The 19821-nt window shown below is 60.1% G+C and overlaps 1 protein-coding gene across 1 annotated transcript in view; it reads right to left on the bottom strand.

Annotated features, from left to right (window-relative positions):
* The window catches only part of ARID3B (AT-rich interaction domain 3B), a 46725-nt gene that overhangs the window by 23304 nt on the left and 3600 nt on the right, over positions 1–19821 (bottom strand). Inside the window, 2 exon segments of the mRNA XM_075575958.1 lie at positions 4207–4272; positions 17310–17855. Coding sequence (XP_075432073.1) covers positions 4207–4272; positions 17310–17855 — 612 coding nt within the window.

The raw sequence follows: 19821 nt of genomic DNA, 5'->3' as shown, positions 1-19821 counted from the left end.
GAGCCGGCATCCTTATTACCCCAGAATAACACGGCGCGTGGGTGGGGGGTTTGGGGGTCTCAGGAATGAGCTCATTCTAGTTCCGGGCCCCTCCGGTTACAGAGACACTTCCCGGAGAGGAAGGGACGGTACTTCCTGGCTGTGCGGCGGGATGGCAGGAAGCAGCGACACGACATTGCAGCCACCCATTGGATGAGAGGAGCGCCATTTAAACCACCATTTTATTTCCCCTAAAGGGGAAGAACCAGCAGGCGCTATCCCCGGCAAACATCTCGGGAAGCAAAGGGTCCCCGCGCGCCTCAAGCCCACCTACCCCCGCGCCTCAAGCCCTCCATCTCCTGCGCGCCTCAACCCCACCTACCCCCCCCCCAGCATAAACTCATTAGAAGCAACCCCTCCCCAGAAAACACACACACACACACACACACACACACACCTCACCACACACTCCACAGAACACCACCCCCCCACCACACTCCACAGAACCACCACCCACCCCCCCCACACCACCGCCACCACACTCTGCCACCACCCCCCCACACTCCGCCACCACCCCCACCACACTCCACCACCACCCCCCACACTCCGCCACCACCCCCCACACTCCGCCACACACTCCACACAACCACCCCCCCCCACACACTCCACAGAACCACCACCCCCACCCCCCACACTCCCCACCCCACCCTCCACAGAACCACCCCCTCCCACCCCACACTCAACAGAACCACCACCCCCCAACCCCACACTCCACAGAACCACCCCCCCCACACTCCACAGAACCACCCCCCCCCACCCCACAGAACCCCCCCCCCCACCCCACAGAACCCCCCCCCCCACCCCACAGAACCCCCCCCCCCCACCCCACAGAACCCCCCCACCCCACAGAACCACCCCCCGCCCACTCCACAGAACCAACACACAAAACACCCCCCCCACCCCACAGAACCAACACACAAAACACCCCCCCCCACCCCACAGAACCACCCCCCCACCCTCCACAGAACCACCCCCCCCCCACCCTCCCCACCCCACAGAACCACCCCAAACTCCACAGAACCACCCCCCACCCCACACTCCACAGACCACCCCCCCCCACACTCCACAGACCCCCCCCCCACACTCCACAGAACCACCCCCCCCCCACACTCCACAGAACCACCCCCCACCCCACACTCCACAGAACCACCCCCACCCACACTCCACAGAACCACCCACCCACCCCCACCCCACAGAACCACCCCCCCCCCCACCCCACAGAACCACCCCCCCCCACCCCACCCCACAGAACCACCCCCCCACCCCACAGAACCACCCCCCCCCACCCCACAGAACCACCCCCCCCACCCCACAGAACCACCCCCCCCACCCCACACAACCACCCCCCACCCCACACTCCACAGAACCACCCCCCCACCCCACACTCCACAGAACCACCCCCCCACCCCACACTCCACAGAACCACCCCCCCACCCACACTCCACAGAACCACCCCCCCCCACCCCACACTCCACAGAACCACCCCCCCCCCACCCCACACTCCACAGAACCACCCCCCCCCCACCCCACACTCCAAAGAACCACCCCCCCACCCCACACTCCACAGAACCACCCCCCCCACATTCCACATAACCGCCCCCCCACCCCCCACAGAACCACCCTCCACCCCACAGAACCACCCCCCACCCCACAGAACCACCCCCCACTACACTACACAGAACCCCCCCCACCCCACACTCCACAGAACCCCCCCCCACCCCACACTCACAGAACCCCCCCCCCCCCCACACTCCACAGAACCCCCCCCCCCCACCCCACCCCACACTCCACTCCACTCCACAGAACCACCCCACACCCCACACTCCACATAACCACCACCCCCCCCCACCCCACAGAACCACCCCACAGAACCACCCCCCACCCCACAGAACCACCCCCCACCCACAGAACCACCCCCCCACCCCACAGAACCACCCCCACCCTCCACAGAACCACCCCCACCCCCACCCCACTCCACAAAACCACCCCCCACCCCACAAAACCACCCCCCACCCCACAGAAAAAACACCCTCCCACCCCACAGAACCCACCCCCCCACAGAACCACCCCCCACAGAACCACCCCCCACAGAACCACCCCCCACAGAACCCACCCCCCACAGAACCACCCCCCACCGAACTCCACAGAACCACCCCCCCACCCCACACAGAACCACCCCCCCCACGCCACCCTCCACAGAACCCCCCCACCCCACTCCACAGAACCCCCTCCCCCACCCCACACTCCACAGAACCCCCTCCCCCACAGAACCACCCCCCCCCACCCCACTCCACAGAACCACCCCCCCCCACCCACACAGAACCACCCCCCCACCCTCCACAGAACCCCCCCACCCCACTCCACAGAACCCCCTCCCCCACCCCACAGAACCCCCTCCCCCACAGAACCACCCCCCCCACCCCACACAGCAACACCCCCCCCCACCCCACAGAACCACCCCCCCACCCCACACTCCACAGAACCACCCCCCCACCCCACAGAACCACCCCCCACCCCACAGAACCACCCCCCCACCCCACCCCACACTCCACAGAACCACCCCCCCCACCCCACACTCCACAGAACCACCCCCCCCCACCCCACACTCCACAGAACCACCCCCCCCACCCCACACTCCACAGAACCACCCCCCCCACCCCACACTCCACAGAACCACCCCCCCACCCCACATAACCGCCCCCCCACCCCCCACAGAACCACCCTCCACCCCACAGAACCACCCCACAGAACCACCCCCCACCCCACAGAACCACCCCCCACTACACTACACAGAACCACCCCCCACCCCACACTCCACAGAACCACCCCCCCACCCTACCCCACACTCCCACTCCACAGAACCACCCACACCCCACACAACCACCACCCCCCCACCCCACAGAACCACCCTCCACCCCACAGAACCACCCCCCCCACCCCACAGAACCACCCCCCCACCCCACAGAACCACCCCCCCACCCCACAGAACCACCCCCCCACCCCACAGAACCACCCCCCCACCCTCCACAGAACCACCCCCACCCTCCACAGAACCACCCCCCACCCTCCACAGAACCACCCCCACCCTCCACAGAACCACCCCCCACCCCCACCCCACTCCACAGAACCACCCCCCACCCCACCCCCCCACCCCACAGAAAAAACACCCTCCCACCCCACAGAACCCCACCCCCCCACAGAACCACCCCCCACAGAACCACCCCCCACCCCACTCCACAGAACCACCCCCCCACCCCACGCCACCCTCCACAGAACCCCCCACCCCACTCCACAGAACCCCCTCCCCCACCCCACAGAACCCCCTCCCCCACAGAACCACCCCCCCCCACCCCACACAGAACCACCCCCCCACCCTCCACCCTCCACAGAACCCCCCCACCCCACAGAACCCCCTCCCCCACCCCACAGAACCCCCTCCCCCACAGAACCACCCCCCCCACCCCACACAGAACCACCCCCCCGCCCCACACTCCACAACCCCCCCCCCCCGCCCCACACTCCACAACCCCCCCCCACACTCCACAACCCCCCCACCCCACAAACCCCCCCCACACCTCACAAACCCCCCCCACACTCCACAACCCCCCCACACTCCACAACCCCCCCCCACAACCCCCCCCACCCCACACTCCACAAAACCACCCCCCCACACTCCACAAACCCCACCCCCCACTCCACAAACCCCCCACTCCACAAACCCCCCACTCCACAAACCCCCCACTCCACAAACCCCCCACCCCACAAACCCCCCACCCACAAACCCCCCCCCACCCCACAAACCCCCCCCACCCCACACTCCACAAACCCCTCCCCCCACCCCACAGAACACACACACACACACACACACACACACACACACACACACACACACACACACACACACACACACACACACACACACACACACACACACACACACACACACACACACTACAATAATCAACATGGCTATCTAACACAGATCTCATAGCAAAGACCGGGGAGGGAAAGGCCAATGCTAACCCGCAGAACTGACACTCTAATCTCGTCTGTCACAATAGTAACAATATATAAATAAATGTAATAAGCTGGGTAGTTTTGACGTTACAGCCCTATCCTCTGTAACATGTAATAACAAACCATGGGAAAGAATACAGTTACACCGACCTTCGCAAAGTCCCGCGACGCTTCTCTGCCGCGCGCGTCTGCGTCCTCGCTCCACGACGTGTTCTCCTGCCGGGGGTGGAAACGAGATGGTAAGAACGTGGGCTTAATATCACCGAGCCAGCAAACACTCCTCCCACCTGCAGGTCATTTCAAAATGGCCGACTGCAAGCAGCACAGGGAGTCGCAGCGACTACTAGCACGCAGAGATTGGGGCCATTCTTAGATCAAAGTGACGCGGGGACACAGGCACCGTTACTGGGTCAAAAGGAGCAAGATTCACACGTTTTTCTAAAGATAGGAACTTTCCAAGTAACATTTCCACACTCCCCAAAAGCCCCGGAGGGTTTTCACGGCCTGGTAAGACTGTTTGTCAGTGGCCGGCACTACAGGTTTTGTATCAGACATGCTACGTGAGACAGCCTTCAAAGCCCCCTGGCTGGTCCCAGGAGCTTACGATCAGAACGCCTAAATAAAAACACAGAATCGGCGTGGGCAGGGGGGGAAATTACCGAGGCGTGTTATCTCTTATTTGTAGCGCCCGCAAGGGGGGGGGGGGAACTTTGTAGGATAAGAGGACATGCATGCTAAGCCAAAGTTACAATAGCAAGGAGATCCCTGACGGCGGGGGGAGACAGACGGCAGGGAGTGCGGGGGGAGACAGGCGGCAGGGAGTGCGGGGGAGACAGGCGGCAGGTAGTGCGGGGGGAGACAGGCGGCAGGGAGTGCAGGGGGGAGACAGGCGGCAGGGAGTGCAGGGGGGAAAAGGCGGCAGGGGGCGCGGGGGGGGAAAAAGGTGGCAGGGGGTGCGAAGGGGGGGGGGGAGACAGACGGCAGGGGGGCGGGGGGGGAGGCAGGCGGCAGGGAGTGCGGGGGGGGAGGCAGGCGGCAGGGAGTGCGGGGGGAGACAGGCGGCAGGGAGTGCAGGGGGGGAAAAGGGCGGCAGGGGGCGCGGGGAGACAGGTGGCAGGGGGCGCGGGGGGGGAAAAAGGTGGCAGGGGGCGCGAAGGGGGGGGGGGGGGGGAGACAGGCGGCAGGGGGGGCGGGGCAGGGGAGACAGACGGCAGGGACACGTTTAACCCCGGAGCGCAAAGAAACGGTTTCACATGCTAGGCCGGTCATCGCTGTAACACTAACATCTGCCGGGAGAGGACCCAAGAGCATCTAGATCAGTGAAGAGTATCCACTTTTGTATAAAATAATCAGTGCTAAAGTGACCTAATGACAGGGATGTTTAATGGGTTAAACTGAGGGGGGCGCGCAAACTGAGGGGGCGCGCACGCGGTGGTTACAGAGGCCCCGCGCTCTTCCCAACAGCATTGAAATTAAATGCCGGGGGATTTCCGCAACCTATTACTTACCGAGATCCAGGCGGCTGTTGACGCGTCGCCATGGCAACGAGTGTCAAATGACGTCGCGGGGTCATGTGAACTGAGGTAAGGGGTGCGCGAGCACCGGGGGCAGCAGTCATGGGGGGGGGGGGGGCGCCGGCTGCAAAGGTTTGCACACCCCTGGGTTAAACCACAGGTGACCAACTCCAGACCTCAAAAGGTCACTAACAGGTCAGGTTTTCAGGAATTCCTGCTTCAGCACAGGTGGCTCAGTCAGACTGGTAGCCCCTGAAGACTGGAGTTGACAACCCCTGGGTTAAAGGGTCAGTCCCACGTAGGGGCAAAGTGACCTAATGACAGGGACGTGTTTAATGGGTTAAAGGGTCAGTCCCAGGTAGGGGCAAAGTGACCTAATGACAGTGACGTGTTTAATGGGTTAAAGGGTCAGTCCCAGGTAGGGGCAAAGTGACCTAATGACAGGGACGTGCTTAATGGGTTAAAGGGTCAGTCCCAGGTAGGGGCAAAGTGACCTAATGACAGGGGACGTGCTTAATGGGTTAAAGGGTCAGTCCCACGTAAGGGCAAAGTGACCTAATGACAGGGACGTGTTTAATGGATTAAAAGGCTGACTTAAGACATTCACAGCAGGAATTCACACAAGAATTTCACAACACGCCCTCCTTCCCCCGATTACTTTTACACACACACGTGTGATAGTAACACGCATATCACCCGCGGGGAACTCGCTGAGCCGACAAGGAACCGCGAAACCCACACGTTCATTTTATTAAAGGTCGCGGATACTCACCACTGAGAAATAACCGAAAAGTAGAATTTAGAAGCGAATAAAGAACGCAGGGAAGAGGTTTATAGAGATGCATGCTGGGAGAACTCATTACAGGCACACAACATACGTTATTCATGTTCTAATAACAATGATTAAGAAGCGCTGATTTTATTAGTAAGACAGATCCGGTTCTCCCATTTATTAACAAGATTGCCAGGAATAGAGACACTTTTTTTTATTCTACCAATAGTTAAAAAGTGGATTGCATTAAATACTATTATTCATTTGACTAAAAGTTCATGTGAGTATAGAGCATAGTCTAGAGAGAGAAATGTATTATTAACGGGTAGTAACAGGTAATACAAGAATCCAGGTGATTAATAGGAGTTTATTTGATCAATTATTATTATTATTAATAAAAGATACATGGATTAATATTACCGTAATAATACTGATAAAAAAAAAAGAGTCAGACTGAGCGACGTGCGGTTATGCGTATCCTCTTAGCAGACTAACATCGGAAAATAAACATCAGGAGAATTTAGAGCTGATATAACTACAAATATACCCAAGGTCATTCCAAGGACTTCAAGGGGACGAACGGTGGCACAGAGGGTCACGGGACATCGTGAGATTAGGGGAACGGGATCATTACAGTAAGGGCAGCACAGAGGACACGGAACGTCCCGTGAGATTAGGGGAACGGGATCATTACAGTAAGGGCAGCACAGAGGACACGGGACCGTCCCGTGAGATTAGGGGAACGGGATCATTATCAGTAAGGGCAGACACACTGTGGGAGTTACTAGCCATGGAGACGGCAGATACAGGAGATATGTGTAAGAAAAGGTACACATCTTTATACACAGGAAAGGTATACAGGGATATAGCGGGTATATTACACAGAGGAAGGGCGCTGATCCAGGGACAAATCTGCCGCTCATTACCGGGGTCAGGGGGAGGGGGGGGGGGGATTAATGTTTCCCCTTATAATAGAGAAATGTTTTATTTGCTTCCTCTGGGTCAACAGAACTATTAACATAGGAGGAGAATCTCCCCAGTGACAATTTACCAAAAGGATTTAACTTGATGGATATCTGGCTTTTCCCAATCTTGTCTATATACAGTTAAGTGGGTCGATGCCACGCCAGGAGGTGCCACAGCGACGCCACGCCAGGAGGTGCCACAGCGACGCCACGCCAGGAGGTGCCACAGCGACGCCACGCCAGGAGGTGCCACAGCGACGCCACGCCGGGAGGGTGCCGCAGCGACGCCACGGCGGGAGGTGCCACAGTGACGCCACGCTAGGAGGTGCCGCAGCGACGCCACGCCACGAGGTGCCACAGCGACGCCACGCTAGGAGGTGCCACAGTGACGCCACGCTAGGAGGTGCCACCAGCGACGCCACGCTAGGAGGTGCCGCAGCGACGCCACGCCAGGAGGTGCCACAGCGACACCACGCCAGGAGGTGCCACAGTGACGCCACGCCGGGAGGTGCCGCAGCGACGCCACGCCACGAGGTGCCACAGCGACGCCACGCTAGGAGGTGCCGCAGTGACGCCACGCTGGGAGGTGCCGCAGTGATGCCACGCCGGGAGGTGCCGCAGTGACGCCACGCCGGGAGGTGCCGCAGTGACGCCACGCCAGGAGGTGCCACAGCGACGCCACGCCGGGAGGTGCCACAGTGACGCCACGCCGGGAGGTGCCGCAGTGACGCCACGCCAGGAGGTGCCACAGTGACGCCACGCCGGGAGGTGCCGCAGTGACGCCACGCCGGGAGGTGCCGCAGTGACGCCACGCCAGGAGGTGCCACAGCGACGCCACGCCGGGAGGTGCCACAGCGACGCCACGCCGGGAGGTGCCACAGCGACGCCACGCTAGGAGGTGCCACAGCGACGCCACGCCAGGAGGTGCCACAGCGACGCCACGCCGGGAGGTGCCACAGCGACGCCACGCCACGAGGTGCCGCAGCGACGCCACGCTAGGAGGTGTCCACAGCGACGCCACGCCAGGAGGTGCCACAGCGACGCCACGCTAGGAGGTGCCACAGCGACGCCACGCCAGGAGGTGCCACAGCGACGCCACGCTAGGAGGTGCCGCAGCGACGCCACGCCACGAGGTGCCACAGCGACGCCACGCTAGGAGGGTGCCGCAGCGACGCCACGACGGGAGCCCAACGTGTACTATTGGCAGTGACAGGGTTAAGGGGTCACATCTGGGTCAGACACCTTGTTACCCAAATCTGCCCCTATAAGTATGATTAAATCCTTTATTAAAGTTATTATAGGAACACGGGGAGCTGAGACTTGGGAGGGGGCTGATTTCCTCGCGCGGCTCCCGTGTGTGTTCAACATGAGTGTGCACAGGCAAAGCCCCCTCTCTCCCCCTCCCCTTATCTGTATTGTCTCTCTGATTAGGAGGGGGGGGGTGGTTAGAGGGGGAGATAAGGGGAAAGGGAGTGGGGGGGGGAAAGGGGGTGGGGGGGGGAAAGGGGGTGGGGGGGGAAAGGGGGTGGGGGGGAAAGGGGGTGGGGGGGAAAGGGGGTGGGGGGGTTAGAGGGGGAGATAAGGGGAAAAGGACACTAAATTGACAATCACCCCCCCTCCCCCTTAAAAAAAATTTGAACTTGTAATAAATTTCCAGAGAAACAAATGCAGCAAAATCTTTTAGATTATTTTAGGAAGCCAATAAACTGGTTTAGTTCTTTATAGAAGGTGGTCTGTGCGCGCTGCGAGAGACGGCCCCCGCGCGCTGCGAGAGACCGCCCCCCTCCCGCGCTGCGAGAGACCGCCCCCCCCCGCGCTGCGAGAGACCGCCCCCCCCGCGCTGCGAGAGACCGCCCCCCCGCGCTGCGAGAGACGCCCCCCGTGCGCTGCAAGAGACCGCCCCCCGTTGCTGCGAGAGACGGCCCCCGCGCGCTGCAAGAGACCGCCCCCCCGTGCTGCGAGAGACGGCCTCCGCGCTGTGAGAGACCACCCCCCGCGCTGCGAGACACCCCCCCCCGCGCTGCGAGAGACGGCCCCAGCGCGCTGCGAGAGACCACCCCCCTCCCGCGCTGCGAGAGACCCCCCGCCCTGCGAGAGACTGCCCCCCCCCCCGCCCTGCGAGAGACCGCCCCCCCCGCGCTGCGAGAGACCGCCCCCCTCCCGCGCTGCGAGGAGACCGCCCCCCGCGCTGCGAGACCGCCCCCCCCGCGCTGCGAGAGACCGCCCCCCCGCGCTACGAGAGACCGCCCCCCGCGCTGCGAGAGACCGCCCTCCCCTCGCACTGCGAGTGACCGCCCCCCCGCGCTGCGAGACCGCCCTCCCCTCGCGCTGCGAGGAGACCGCCCCCCCCGCGCTGCGAGAGACCGCCCCTGTGCAAGACGTTGCAGACCATCCTTCCTGTCTAAACCTGAAGCTAATCAGAAAGATCTCGTTAGCCTTTGTCTGGAAGTAACACCACGGCTCGTTAAGAGGGGGGCCCCGCCCGGCTATATTAGGTTAGGGGTCTTCATGTCAGACAAATCCTCATTATCTCCCTGGATCGGGTCGGTGATGGATCAACGCTAAATGGACAGCCTGTAATCCTTAAATCTCTGTCCCTCCTCCTCAATGGACTGGGATCAGCTACCAAAACCCTTTTAAAATGTGCTCCACTTACCCTGGGAGACCCCAAACCCCCTCCCCCCAGCCATAAACAAACATGTTTTATTGTGGGGAAGGAGAGGACAGGAAGTGCGGGGGAATCTTTATGGCCAGACAAAATCCCATAAATCAACCCCTCCAGAGCCGCAGTAATGCCGTATACACGCGCCCAGCCCCATTACTGCCTCTCCCGTACCCCCAGCGGGTACTGTGCGTGTTGGTGAAACCCTCGCACGGCGCAGCACGCGCCCGGCCCCATTACCTGCCTCTCCCGTACCCCCAGCGGGTACTGTGCGTCGTTTGGTGAAACCCCTCGCACGGCGCAGCACGCGCCCGGCCCCATTACCTGCCTCTCCCGTACCCCCAGCGGGTACTGTGCGTGTTGGTGAAACCCTCGCACGGCGCAGCACGCGCCCGGCACTATAGAATGTGCCCGGCACTATAGAACGTGCCCAGCCCCATTACCTGCCTCTCCCGTACCCCCAGCGGGTACTGTGCGTGTTGGTGAAACCCTCGCACGTCGCAGCACGCGCCCAGCCCCATTACCTCCCTCTCCCGTACCCCCAGCGGGTACTGTGCGTGTTGGTGAAACCCTCGCACGTCGCAGCACGCGCCCAGCCCATTACCTCCCTCTCCCGTACCCCCAGCGGGTACTGTGCGTGTTGGTAAAACCCTCGCGGCAAATATTTCCATAAGCGGAATGTTTTCCAAGACATCCAAGTATTAATATCATTAAAGCAGCAACACGGGGAAATCCGCTGCTGCTGCTGCTGCTGCTGCGTAATACGCCAGTTCTGTAATATTAGATAAAACTGGCTGCTTTTATTTTATGCCCAATGCCATGTTTAATAGTTTTTTTTTAATGTACTTATCCTCTGGCTGCTAAAGCAACCATTTAGAAAGTCATATCCACGTCCTCTTTTGAAACAGGCTCTCACACACCTTTTGGAGCCCTGCCCTTTGGCAGCAAAGTATCACAAACAGCTGTTGCTGTGTTCCAAACAGCAGACCGTCTATTACCGCTGGAAGCTGGAACACTAATGTGTTACACTGGTAATAAAATGTTACGTATTAGCTGCAGCATGTCACAGACGGCAGCACAGAGTCAGAAGGCGGCCATTTCGTTAGTCACACAATCAGGATTGACTCATTTATAACAGGAGCCGCAAACGATCGGCACCGTTGGCCTCTTCCAGGTGGGTGCGGTCGCTCGCGTTCAAAACACTGAATACTCAATCCCCCACCCATACTGCGCACGTGAGCGTGCAGAGGCGCGATGCTTGCCGAGACAAATAGTTTTGTATTTGTCGCGCTTGCCCTTGTCATGTGCACGGTTCAGCCAATGAGGGCGGACCACTCACGTGACACCATGGGCTCGCCGCCCCACGCCCACAGCAAGCTGGCCAGGAATCGCCCGATCAACAGGAGCGCCTGTCATCACAGCGCGCTGCGCGCTTCTACCCTGGAAGAGGCCTTAGGTAAGGCTGCGTCCACAGTAGAACGCGCTAGCTTCCGCGTTCCTCGGCGCAGCTCACGTGACCGGGCGTCGCACGGGAAATACAAAATGGTTTGTCTTGCGAAGCGCCGGTCTCCCTGTAGTTCATGTGCGCGCGCACTATGCGCACATGCATTGGCGTCCTAGTGTTTGTTTCGCAGCTCGCGCCGTCTCCTGCACTGTGGACACAGCCTTAGAAAGTAGATTTATACACAGACACACGTTTTACAAATACAAATAGGAAAAATAAAGGGGGACTGGAGTTTTACGGCTTTAACAATGTACAAAGCCCCATATTTCCGGAAATCCCAACAGGTTTTCTGGGTATCCCTTAACGTTATGAAAAAAAAAAAAATATTATATATATATATACTTGGCCGGCAAATAACAATGGGTGGGAGCATTTTGAATGAAATCAGGAGAATGAAGACGGGGATGGAGGCGTTGGCAGAAACAAGACAACATTTCAAGGTAACCTTCCGCAGTGCCTCAGGAAGAAAGTGTTTGCCTCGTGTATCCTGCCCGTGCTCACGTATGAGTGAGAGACCTGGGCCTCGAAAAATGCAAAGATAATGCAAAGACGTATGGAGAGATGCATGCTGGGCATTACCCAAAGACGTATGGACAGATGCATGCTGGGTATTACCCAAAGACGTATGGAGAGATGCATGCTGGGCATTACCCAAAGACGTATGGACAGATGCATGCTGGGTATTACCCAAAGACGTATGGAGAGATGCATGCTGGGTATTACCCAAAGACGTATGGAGAGATGCATGCTGGGTATTACCCAAAGACGTATGGAGAGATGCATGCTGGTATTACCCAGAGACGTATGGAGAGATGCATGCTGGGTATTACCCAGAGACGTATGGAGAGATGCATGCTGGGTATTACCCAAAGACGTATGGAGAGATGCATGCTGGGCATTACCCAAAGACGTATGGACAGATGCATGCTGGGTATTACCCAAAGACGTATGGACAGATGCATGCTGGGTATTACCCAAAGACGTATGGAGAGATGCTGCTGGGTATTACCCAAGTCGTATGGAGAGATGCATGCTGGGTATTACCCAGAGACGTATGGAGAGATGCATGTTGGGTATTACTTGAAGTACAGAGAGATGCATGCTGGGTATTACCCAGAGACGTATGGAGAGATGCATGCTCGGTATTACCCAAAGACTTATGGAGAGATGCATGTTGGGTATTACTTGAAGTACGGAGAGATGCATGCTGGGTATTACCCGAAGAGACAGAAAAAATAATGAATGGGTTGAAACCGAACACAAGTCTGTGACATCACAGGGGGGAATAAATTACAATGGCGACGGGCCGCACACATCGCAGGAAGAAATGACCTTCGTTGGACAAAGATGGAACTCAACTGGACTCCAAGAGACTAAAAGACCATGACGCCCAAAATAAGAATGGAGGATGGGATGAGGAAATGTGTGGGAGAAGAGGGGCTGGAACCGCAGGATCATTGGGGGGGCTTCATCCAGCAGTGGGGGGACACGGGCTGGAGGTGGCGATGTATGCATGCATGTATATACGGTACACTTAAAATGCGTATTTTCATAGAGAGTTGGGATAAAAGGTGGGTCTATATCTATATATTCTCACACATCCCCCTCGCACCACGCTCCCCTGCCCCCTCCTTCCCTGCACGCTCCCCTGCCCCCTCCTTCCCTGCACGCTCCCCTGCCCCCTCCTTCCCTGCACGCTCCCCTGCCCTCCTCCCCTGCACGCTCCCCTGCCCCCTGCTCCCCTGCACGCTCCCCTGCCCCCTCCTCCCCTGCACGCTCCCCTGCCCCCTCCTCCCCTGCACGCTCCCCTGCCCCCTCCTCCCCTGCACGCTCCCCTGCCCCCTCCTTCCCTGCACGCTCCCCTGCCCCCTCCTTCCCTGCACGCTCCCCTGCCCCCCTCCTTCCCTGCACGCTCCCCTGCCCCCTCCTTCCCTGCACGCTCCCCTGCCCCCTCCTTCCTGCACGCTCCCCTGCCCCCTCCTTCCCTGCACGCTCCCCTGCCCCCTCCTTCCCTGCACGCTCCCCTGCCCCCTCCTTCCCTGCACGCTCCCCTGCCCCCTGCTCCCCTGCACGCTCCCCTGCCCCCTCCTTCCCTGCACGCTCCCCTGCCCCCTGCTCCCCTGCACGCTCCCCTGCCCCCTCCTTCCCTGCACGCTCCCCTGCCCCCTCCTTCCCTGCACGCTCCCCTGCCCCCTCCTTCCCTGCACGCTCCCCTGCCCCCTCCTTCCCTGCACGCTCCCCTGCCCCCTCCTTCCCTGCACGCTCCCCTGCCCCCTCCTTCCCTGCACGCTCCCCTGCCCCCTCCTTCCCTGCACGCTCCCCCTGCCCCCTCCTTCCCTGCACGCTCCCCTGCCCCCTGCTCCCCTGCAACGCTCCCCTGCCCCCTCCTTCCCTGCACGCTCCCTGCCCCCCTGCTCCCCTGCACGCTCCCCTGCCCCCTCCTTCCCTGCACGCTCCCCTGCCCCCTCCTTCCCTGCACGCTCCCCTGCCCCCTGCTCCCTGCACGCTCCCCTGCCCCCTCCTTCCCTGCACGCTCCCCTGCCCCCTCCTTCCCTGCACGCTTCCATTCTCTCCGGGAACAGTGGATTCCAGCATCTCCGCTCCGTCTGGCCAACGGGGCCTCACAATTACTCTGCAAACAGGAGGCAGAGCAGCGCCTACATGTTACCTGGGGCTCGGAGGGCTGACAAACCGTCTGGGAGGTTTTACAACCTTTATCTAATGTCTCAAACTTTTGTTTACTGTAGAAATTTTACCAACGTAGAAACATTTAAAAATACGTATTACTTGTCCGATTTTATTTGAACAAGTGTCAGTCAGAAGCACTGAACCTACAGATGTCGCGGCTTCCTGTCCCCCGTCCTTATCAGGCACACACTAAAGGGGAGGGGGCTTTGCCTGTGCAAACTCTTGTTGAGCACACACACACGTCAGACACAAGGGCGCAGCGCGAGCAAATCAGCCCCCTCCCAAGTCTCAGGCCAGAGACCGACCCTAATGACTGCGGCGAACGGGCCGGGCGAACGGGCCGGGCGAACGTTAGACGCCCCTGGCACTCAAGCAGTTACAGTGCGCTGACGGAGGCAGCGTGTACCCCCGTGTCCGGAGAAATATCCAGGGGGGGCGATTAACGAGATCAATAATACGGCTCTCGGCATATACACAAACTCCATTACATTCCCACGAAGCGCCATTAATTAACCCCTTGGGTCCCCCGCACAGCGCTGCAACTACACATTATCTTGTATGGCGGCAACATACTCCGCAGTGCAGTACAACTGTGTGACAAGAGTCCGTGTGTTAAGACAGACACTAAGGAGGAGGTCCCTGACCTCAGGAGCTTACACTTTACACATAACTGCCACAATCCCAACTTGAGCCTGAAGTGGGACTTTAAAGGCGCAGTTCCACTAAGCTCGGCTAAAACACCTCTGTGTAAACAGCGTCCGAAGACCCCCCCCCCCCACTACCCCCTTACAGTAATGGACTTATTTATACCGTGCGATAAATGAACGTGTTTCCCTTTTCTCCGGGAACACTGGATTCCAGCGTCTCCACTCCCTGTGACTAACGGCGGCCTCACAATTACTTTGCAAACAGACGGCAGAGCAGCGCTGACATGGTACCAGGGGACTGACAAACAGTCTGATCGCCCAAAGACATTAGATAAAATTAGCAAAGGACCCCCCCCCCCCCCCCAGGTTCCATTTACAGAGGAAATGTAACAAACGGGAAATATTTGTGTCTCAATGTGCTGCATTTGACCTGTACCACAGGTCGCTGGGCTGAGGTCCTACCAGGGACTGACCCTTCAATGGCGAGGTTCTTCCAGCGCTCCCCGCATGGGGGGCCCTGTAAAATGGCCGGGGGGGAGGGGATCCTGACACACGGCGGGAGAGCCCGGGGTATAGGAAACCCAGGGCCGGTCAGTCCGGCTAAACTGGTCTCTTAATAAGCAAGGGGTCGGGTGTCCGTACATGTGGCAGCCTGTAAGGGAGGGGGAGGGGGGAGTCGCTGCCACAGTCGCAGTAGGGTCCCAGCTTGGGTTTGGGGCTTTAGGAACAGGACCCCTCTGCTTCATAGCTTAGGGTGGGCATCAATGGCAGAAAGTATTGTTTGGGGGACATACATTACCATAGGATTTACATGTACCAATCCAGGGGGGCTACAGCACCTCCACAGTTCCAGCACACGTGTGTACACTCGCATGCACACATTGTTATGACAGCCCAAAGATACCCAACGTGTGGATGGGTTTTTTTTTTTTCGTGGGGGGGATAGAACAAGATGTCCGACAGTTCCGCCACACTAATGGTGCTGATGCACACAAAGAGAGTTCAGTGCACATGATGGGAGCCGCCGCTTTGCTGCGGTGGCAACATGAGCGTGTGTGTACGTCACCAGTGTCTCTGCGGGCGATACTGCCTGGCTGGAGGCCTCCTGCACACCCTGTGTTTCGGGTCAGGGGACCGGTCACTTCCTCTGGACGCCGGAGCTGCCTGTGTATAAAGAAGCCCCTTCCCCTAGGCATTGTGTGACCGCGTGCGCCCACGTCCCTGTGACGCAGAAATAAGCCCTGCTCCCCGAGGAGACCCCGGTGAACACGAGCGGCCTCGCGGATCGTTCGGCCAGAACGGTCACACCTTACTGTAATGGAGCCGAGGTCACTTTGGACCTCGCGCAGGTCTGATGTACAAGGCACCTTTTATAGGGCACGGGGTAACAGGCCGGGTCTTATATTGCCATCCTTATTGACCCCTGCACGGGATAAAACCCAAGCACCGCAGGACACTACCCCGCTGTGAGTCCGGAGACTGCACTTCCCATTGTGTCCCCATCACTCCCCGTCCCGCACACGCCAAAGGGAGCGGCCAGCGGGCGATATTCTCAATGTATGTAAGCACGCCCGGAAAATACCAAACGCTGTGTGTGTGTGTGTGTGTGTGTGTGTGTGTATGTGTGTGTGTGTGTATGTGTGTGTGTGTGTATGTGTGTGTGTGTGTATGTGTGTGTGTGTAGTGTATGTGTGTGTGTGTGTAGTGTATGTGTGTGTGTAGTGTATGTGTGTGTGTAGTGTATGTGTGAGTGAAGGTAGTGTGTGTGGGTGTGAGTGTGAGTGAAGGTAGTGTGAGTGAAGGTAGTGTGAGTGAAGGTAGTGTGAGTGAAGGTAGTGTGAGTGAAGGTAGTGTGAGTGAGTGTGAGTGAAGGTAGTGTGAGTGAGTGTGAGTGAAGGTAGTGTGAGTGAGTGTGAGTGAGTGTGAGTGAAGGTAGTGTGTGTAGAGATTGTGAATTATGTATGAAATAATATTTTTAAAATAAAATAAAAGTTGTAATAAAAATATTTATTTATTTAACTTTGACACACACGCACACAGACGCACACAGACGCACGCACACGCACACAGACGCACACAGACAGGTAGCGGTGTGAAATCCTTCATTTCTTCACGTTCTCCCTCATCTCTCCGCTCCGAGCCCCCTGCCGTGCGCGCGGCACCATTATAGAAAGGCCGACTAACGTCAGCCAACTAAAATTCCGCCCGCGCGCCCGGCACTGCTGAGCGGCCATACAGAGACATTTTGCAGGTCCCTGCCCCGTGGAGCTTACAATCTATGTTTGGTGCCTGAGGCACAGGGAGATACAAGGACAGCACGGATCCCGCTCTCACGCGTCACACAGGAATGGAATTTGATTGAAGATCAATATCCACGAGTTCATATACATTAGGCTGGAGGGGGGGTGTTGCAGAGAAAAAGGGGTCAGAGCCCCCAACCAAGACAGCCATTTATAGCTAGACGCCATTTAAATAACCCCACTTTAAATCGAACGCCTCACCTGCTTCATCTGCTCGTCCGAGCTCTGCTTCTGGTGCTTGGCTGGCGAGGGGGTGTAATTGTCGTCGGCGGGCTCTTCCTTCACCTTCAGCGGCCGCTGGCCGGGGGTCCCCTGTGGGGCGGGGGCCACGATGCCCTGCTGCTCGCGCTGGGCCTGCAGGTACTTCTGGGCCAGGATGGAGCCTGGTATCAGCCTGCGCTCCCCCTCGAACGACCGCCCCTCCTCGCTCTCCTCGTCCTCCATCTCCTCGTCGTCGTCGTCCTCGGGGTCGCTGGCGCTCGGCGGGGGCCCTGGCGGCGGGCGCGCCCTGCCCGGCGGGAGGTGCAGGTTGGGGGCCCCCTTGGCGGCCTGCTGCGCGGCCAGCTGCTGCGCGTAGAGGCGCTGCGTGTCCCGGATCTGCCGCTCGCGCTCCTCCATGCTCCGGGCCGCCTGCTGCTGCTGCTTCTGCAGCTGCTCCATCACGGCCTCCAGCTTCATGCCCTGCTTGGGGTGCATCTGAGAGCTGCCCGAGAGGGGCGGGTTCAGCCCCCCGGGGACCAACGCGGGCTGCAAAACAAAGGCCCGGGAATTAAAAGAGGCGCGGGTCCCGGGGGAGTCACACCGAGGCCCCCTGTGCAGCCAGTGCTGATGGTGACAGGGTTAAGGGGTCATTCTCTCCTAGGGGCAAAGTGTACCAATGGCAGTGACAGGGTTAAGGTGGGGATTGAGGGAGATTAAGGGGGGGGGGAGAGATCAGGTTACACGGGGAGGATTGGGGGGGGGCAGGTTACACAGGGGGAATTGGGGGGCAGGTTACACAGGGGGAATTGGGGGGCAGGTTACACAGGGGGAATTGGGGTGCCAGGTTACACAGGAGGTGGATTGGGGTTGGTGGGGGAAGGTTACACGGCGGGGTTGGGTGGGCCGGTTACACGGCGGGGTTGGGGGGAGCAGGTTACACGGTGGGTTGGGGGGAGCAGGTTACACGGCAGGGTTGGGGGGAGCAGGTTACACTTCTGGTTACACCGGGGGGGGGCAGGTTACACCAGGGGGGGGGGGGGGTGGCCAGGTTACACCAGGGGGGGCAGGTTACACCGGGGGGGGGGAGGGGGGGGGAGGGGGGGGCAGGTTACACCGGGGGGGCAGGTTACACCGGTGGAGGAGGGGGGCAGGTTACACCGGGGGGGGGGGCAGGTTACACCGGGGGGGGGAGGCCAGGTTACACTGGGGGGGAGGCCAGGTTACACCGGGGGGGAGGCCAGGTTACACCGGGGGGGAGGCCAGGTTACACCGGGGGGGAGGCCAGGTTACACCGGGTGGGGGGGGGGGGGGCAGGTTACACGGGTGGGGGAGGGGGGGCGCCATGTTACACCGGGGGGGCAGGTTACACGGGGGGCCACCCCCCAACCCGTCTGTGACGTCCCCCCACCAACCCGTCTGTGACGTGCCCCCCCCGAGGTGGCAGTTGGGGGGGGGGGGGCCACGTCACAGACGGGTTGGGAGGTGGCAGTTGGGGGGGAACACGTCACAGACGGGTTGGGGGGTGGCAGTTGGGGGTGGCACGTCACAGACGGGTTGGGAGGTGGCAGTTGGGGGGGGGCACGTCACAGACTGGTTGGGAGGTGGCAGTTGGGGGGGGGCACGTCACAGATGGGTTGGGGGGTGGCACGTCACAGAGGGGTTGGGAGGTGGCAGTTGGGGGGGCACGTCACAGAGGGGTTGGGAGGTGGCAGTTGGGGGTGGCACGTCACAGACGGGTTGGGGGTGGCAGTTGGGGGTGGCACGTCAGACGGGTTGGGAGGTGGCAGTTGGGGGTGGCACGTCACAGACGGGTTGGGGGGTGGCAGTTGGGGGGGGCACGTCACAGAGGGGTTGGGAGGTGGCAGTTGGGGGGGGCACGTCACAGACGGGTTGGGGGGGCACGTCACAGACGGGTTGGGAGGTGGCAGTTGGGGGTGGCACGTCACAGAGGGGTTGGAGGTGGCAGTTGGGGGTGGCACGTCACAGAGGGGTTGGGAGGTGGCAGTTGGGGGGCACGTCACAGACAGGTTGGGGGGGGCACGTCACAGACGGGTTGGGAGGTGGCAGTTGGGGGGGGCACGTCACAGACGGGTTGGGAGGTGGCAGTTGGGCGGGGCACATCACAGACGGGTTGGGAGGTGGCTGTTGGGGGGGGCACGTCACAGACGGGTTGGGAGGTGGCAGTTGGGGGGGGCACGTCACAGACTGGTTGGGAGGTGGCAGTTGGGGGGGGCACGTCACAGACGGGTTGGGAGGTGGCAGTTGGGGGTGGCACGTCACAGAGGGGTTGGGAGGTGGCAGTTGGGGGTGGCACGTCACAGAGGGGTTGGGAGGTGGCAGTTGGGGGGGCACATCACAGAGGGGTTGGGAGGTGGCAGTTGGGGGTGGCACGTCACAGACGGGTTGGGAGGTGGCAGTTGGGGGTGGCACGTCACAGAGGGGTTGGGAGGTGGCAGTTGGGGGGGCACGTCACAGACGGGTTGGGGGAGGCACGTCACAGACGGGTTGGGGG

This window comes from Ascaphus truei, chromosome 18 (genome assembly GCF_040206685.1).
Source record: "Ascaphus truei isolate aAscTru1 chromosome 18, aAscTru1.hap1, whole genome shotgun sequence".
Classification (NCBI taxonomy): Eukaryota; Metazoa; Chordata; class Amphibia; order Anura; family Ascaphidae; genus Ascaphus; species Ascaphus truei.
This window is presented reverse-complemented; position numbering and strand designations above follow the sequence as displayed.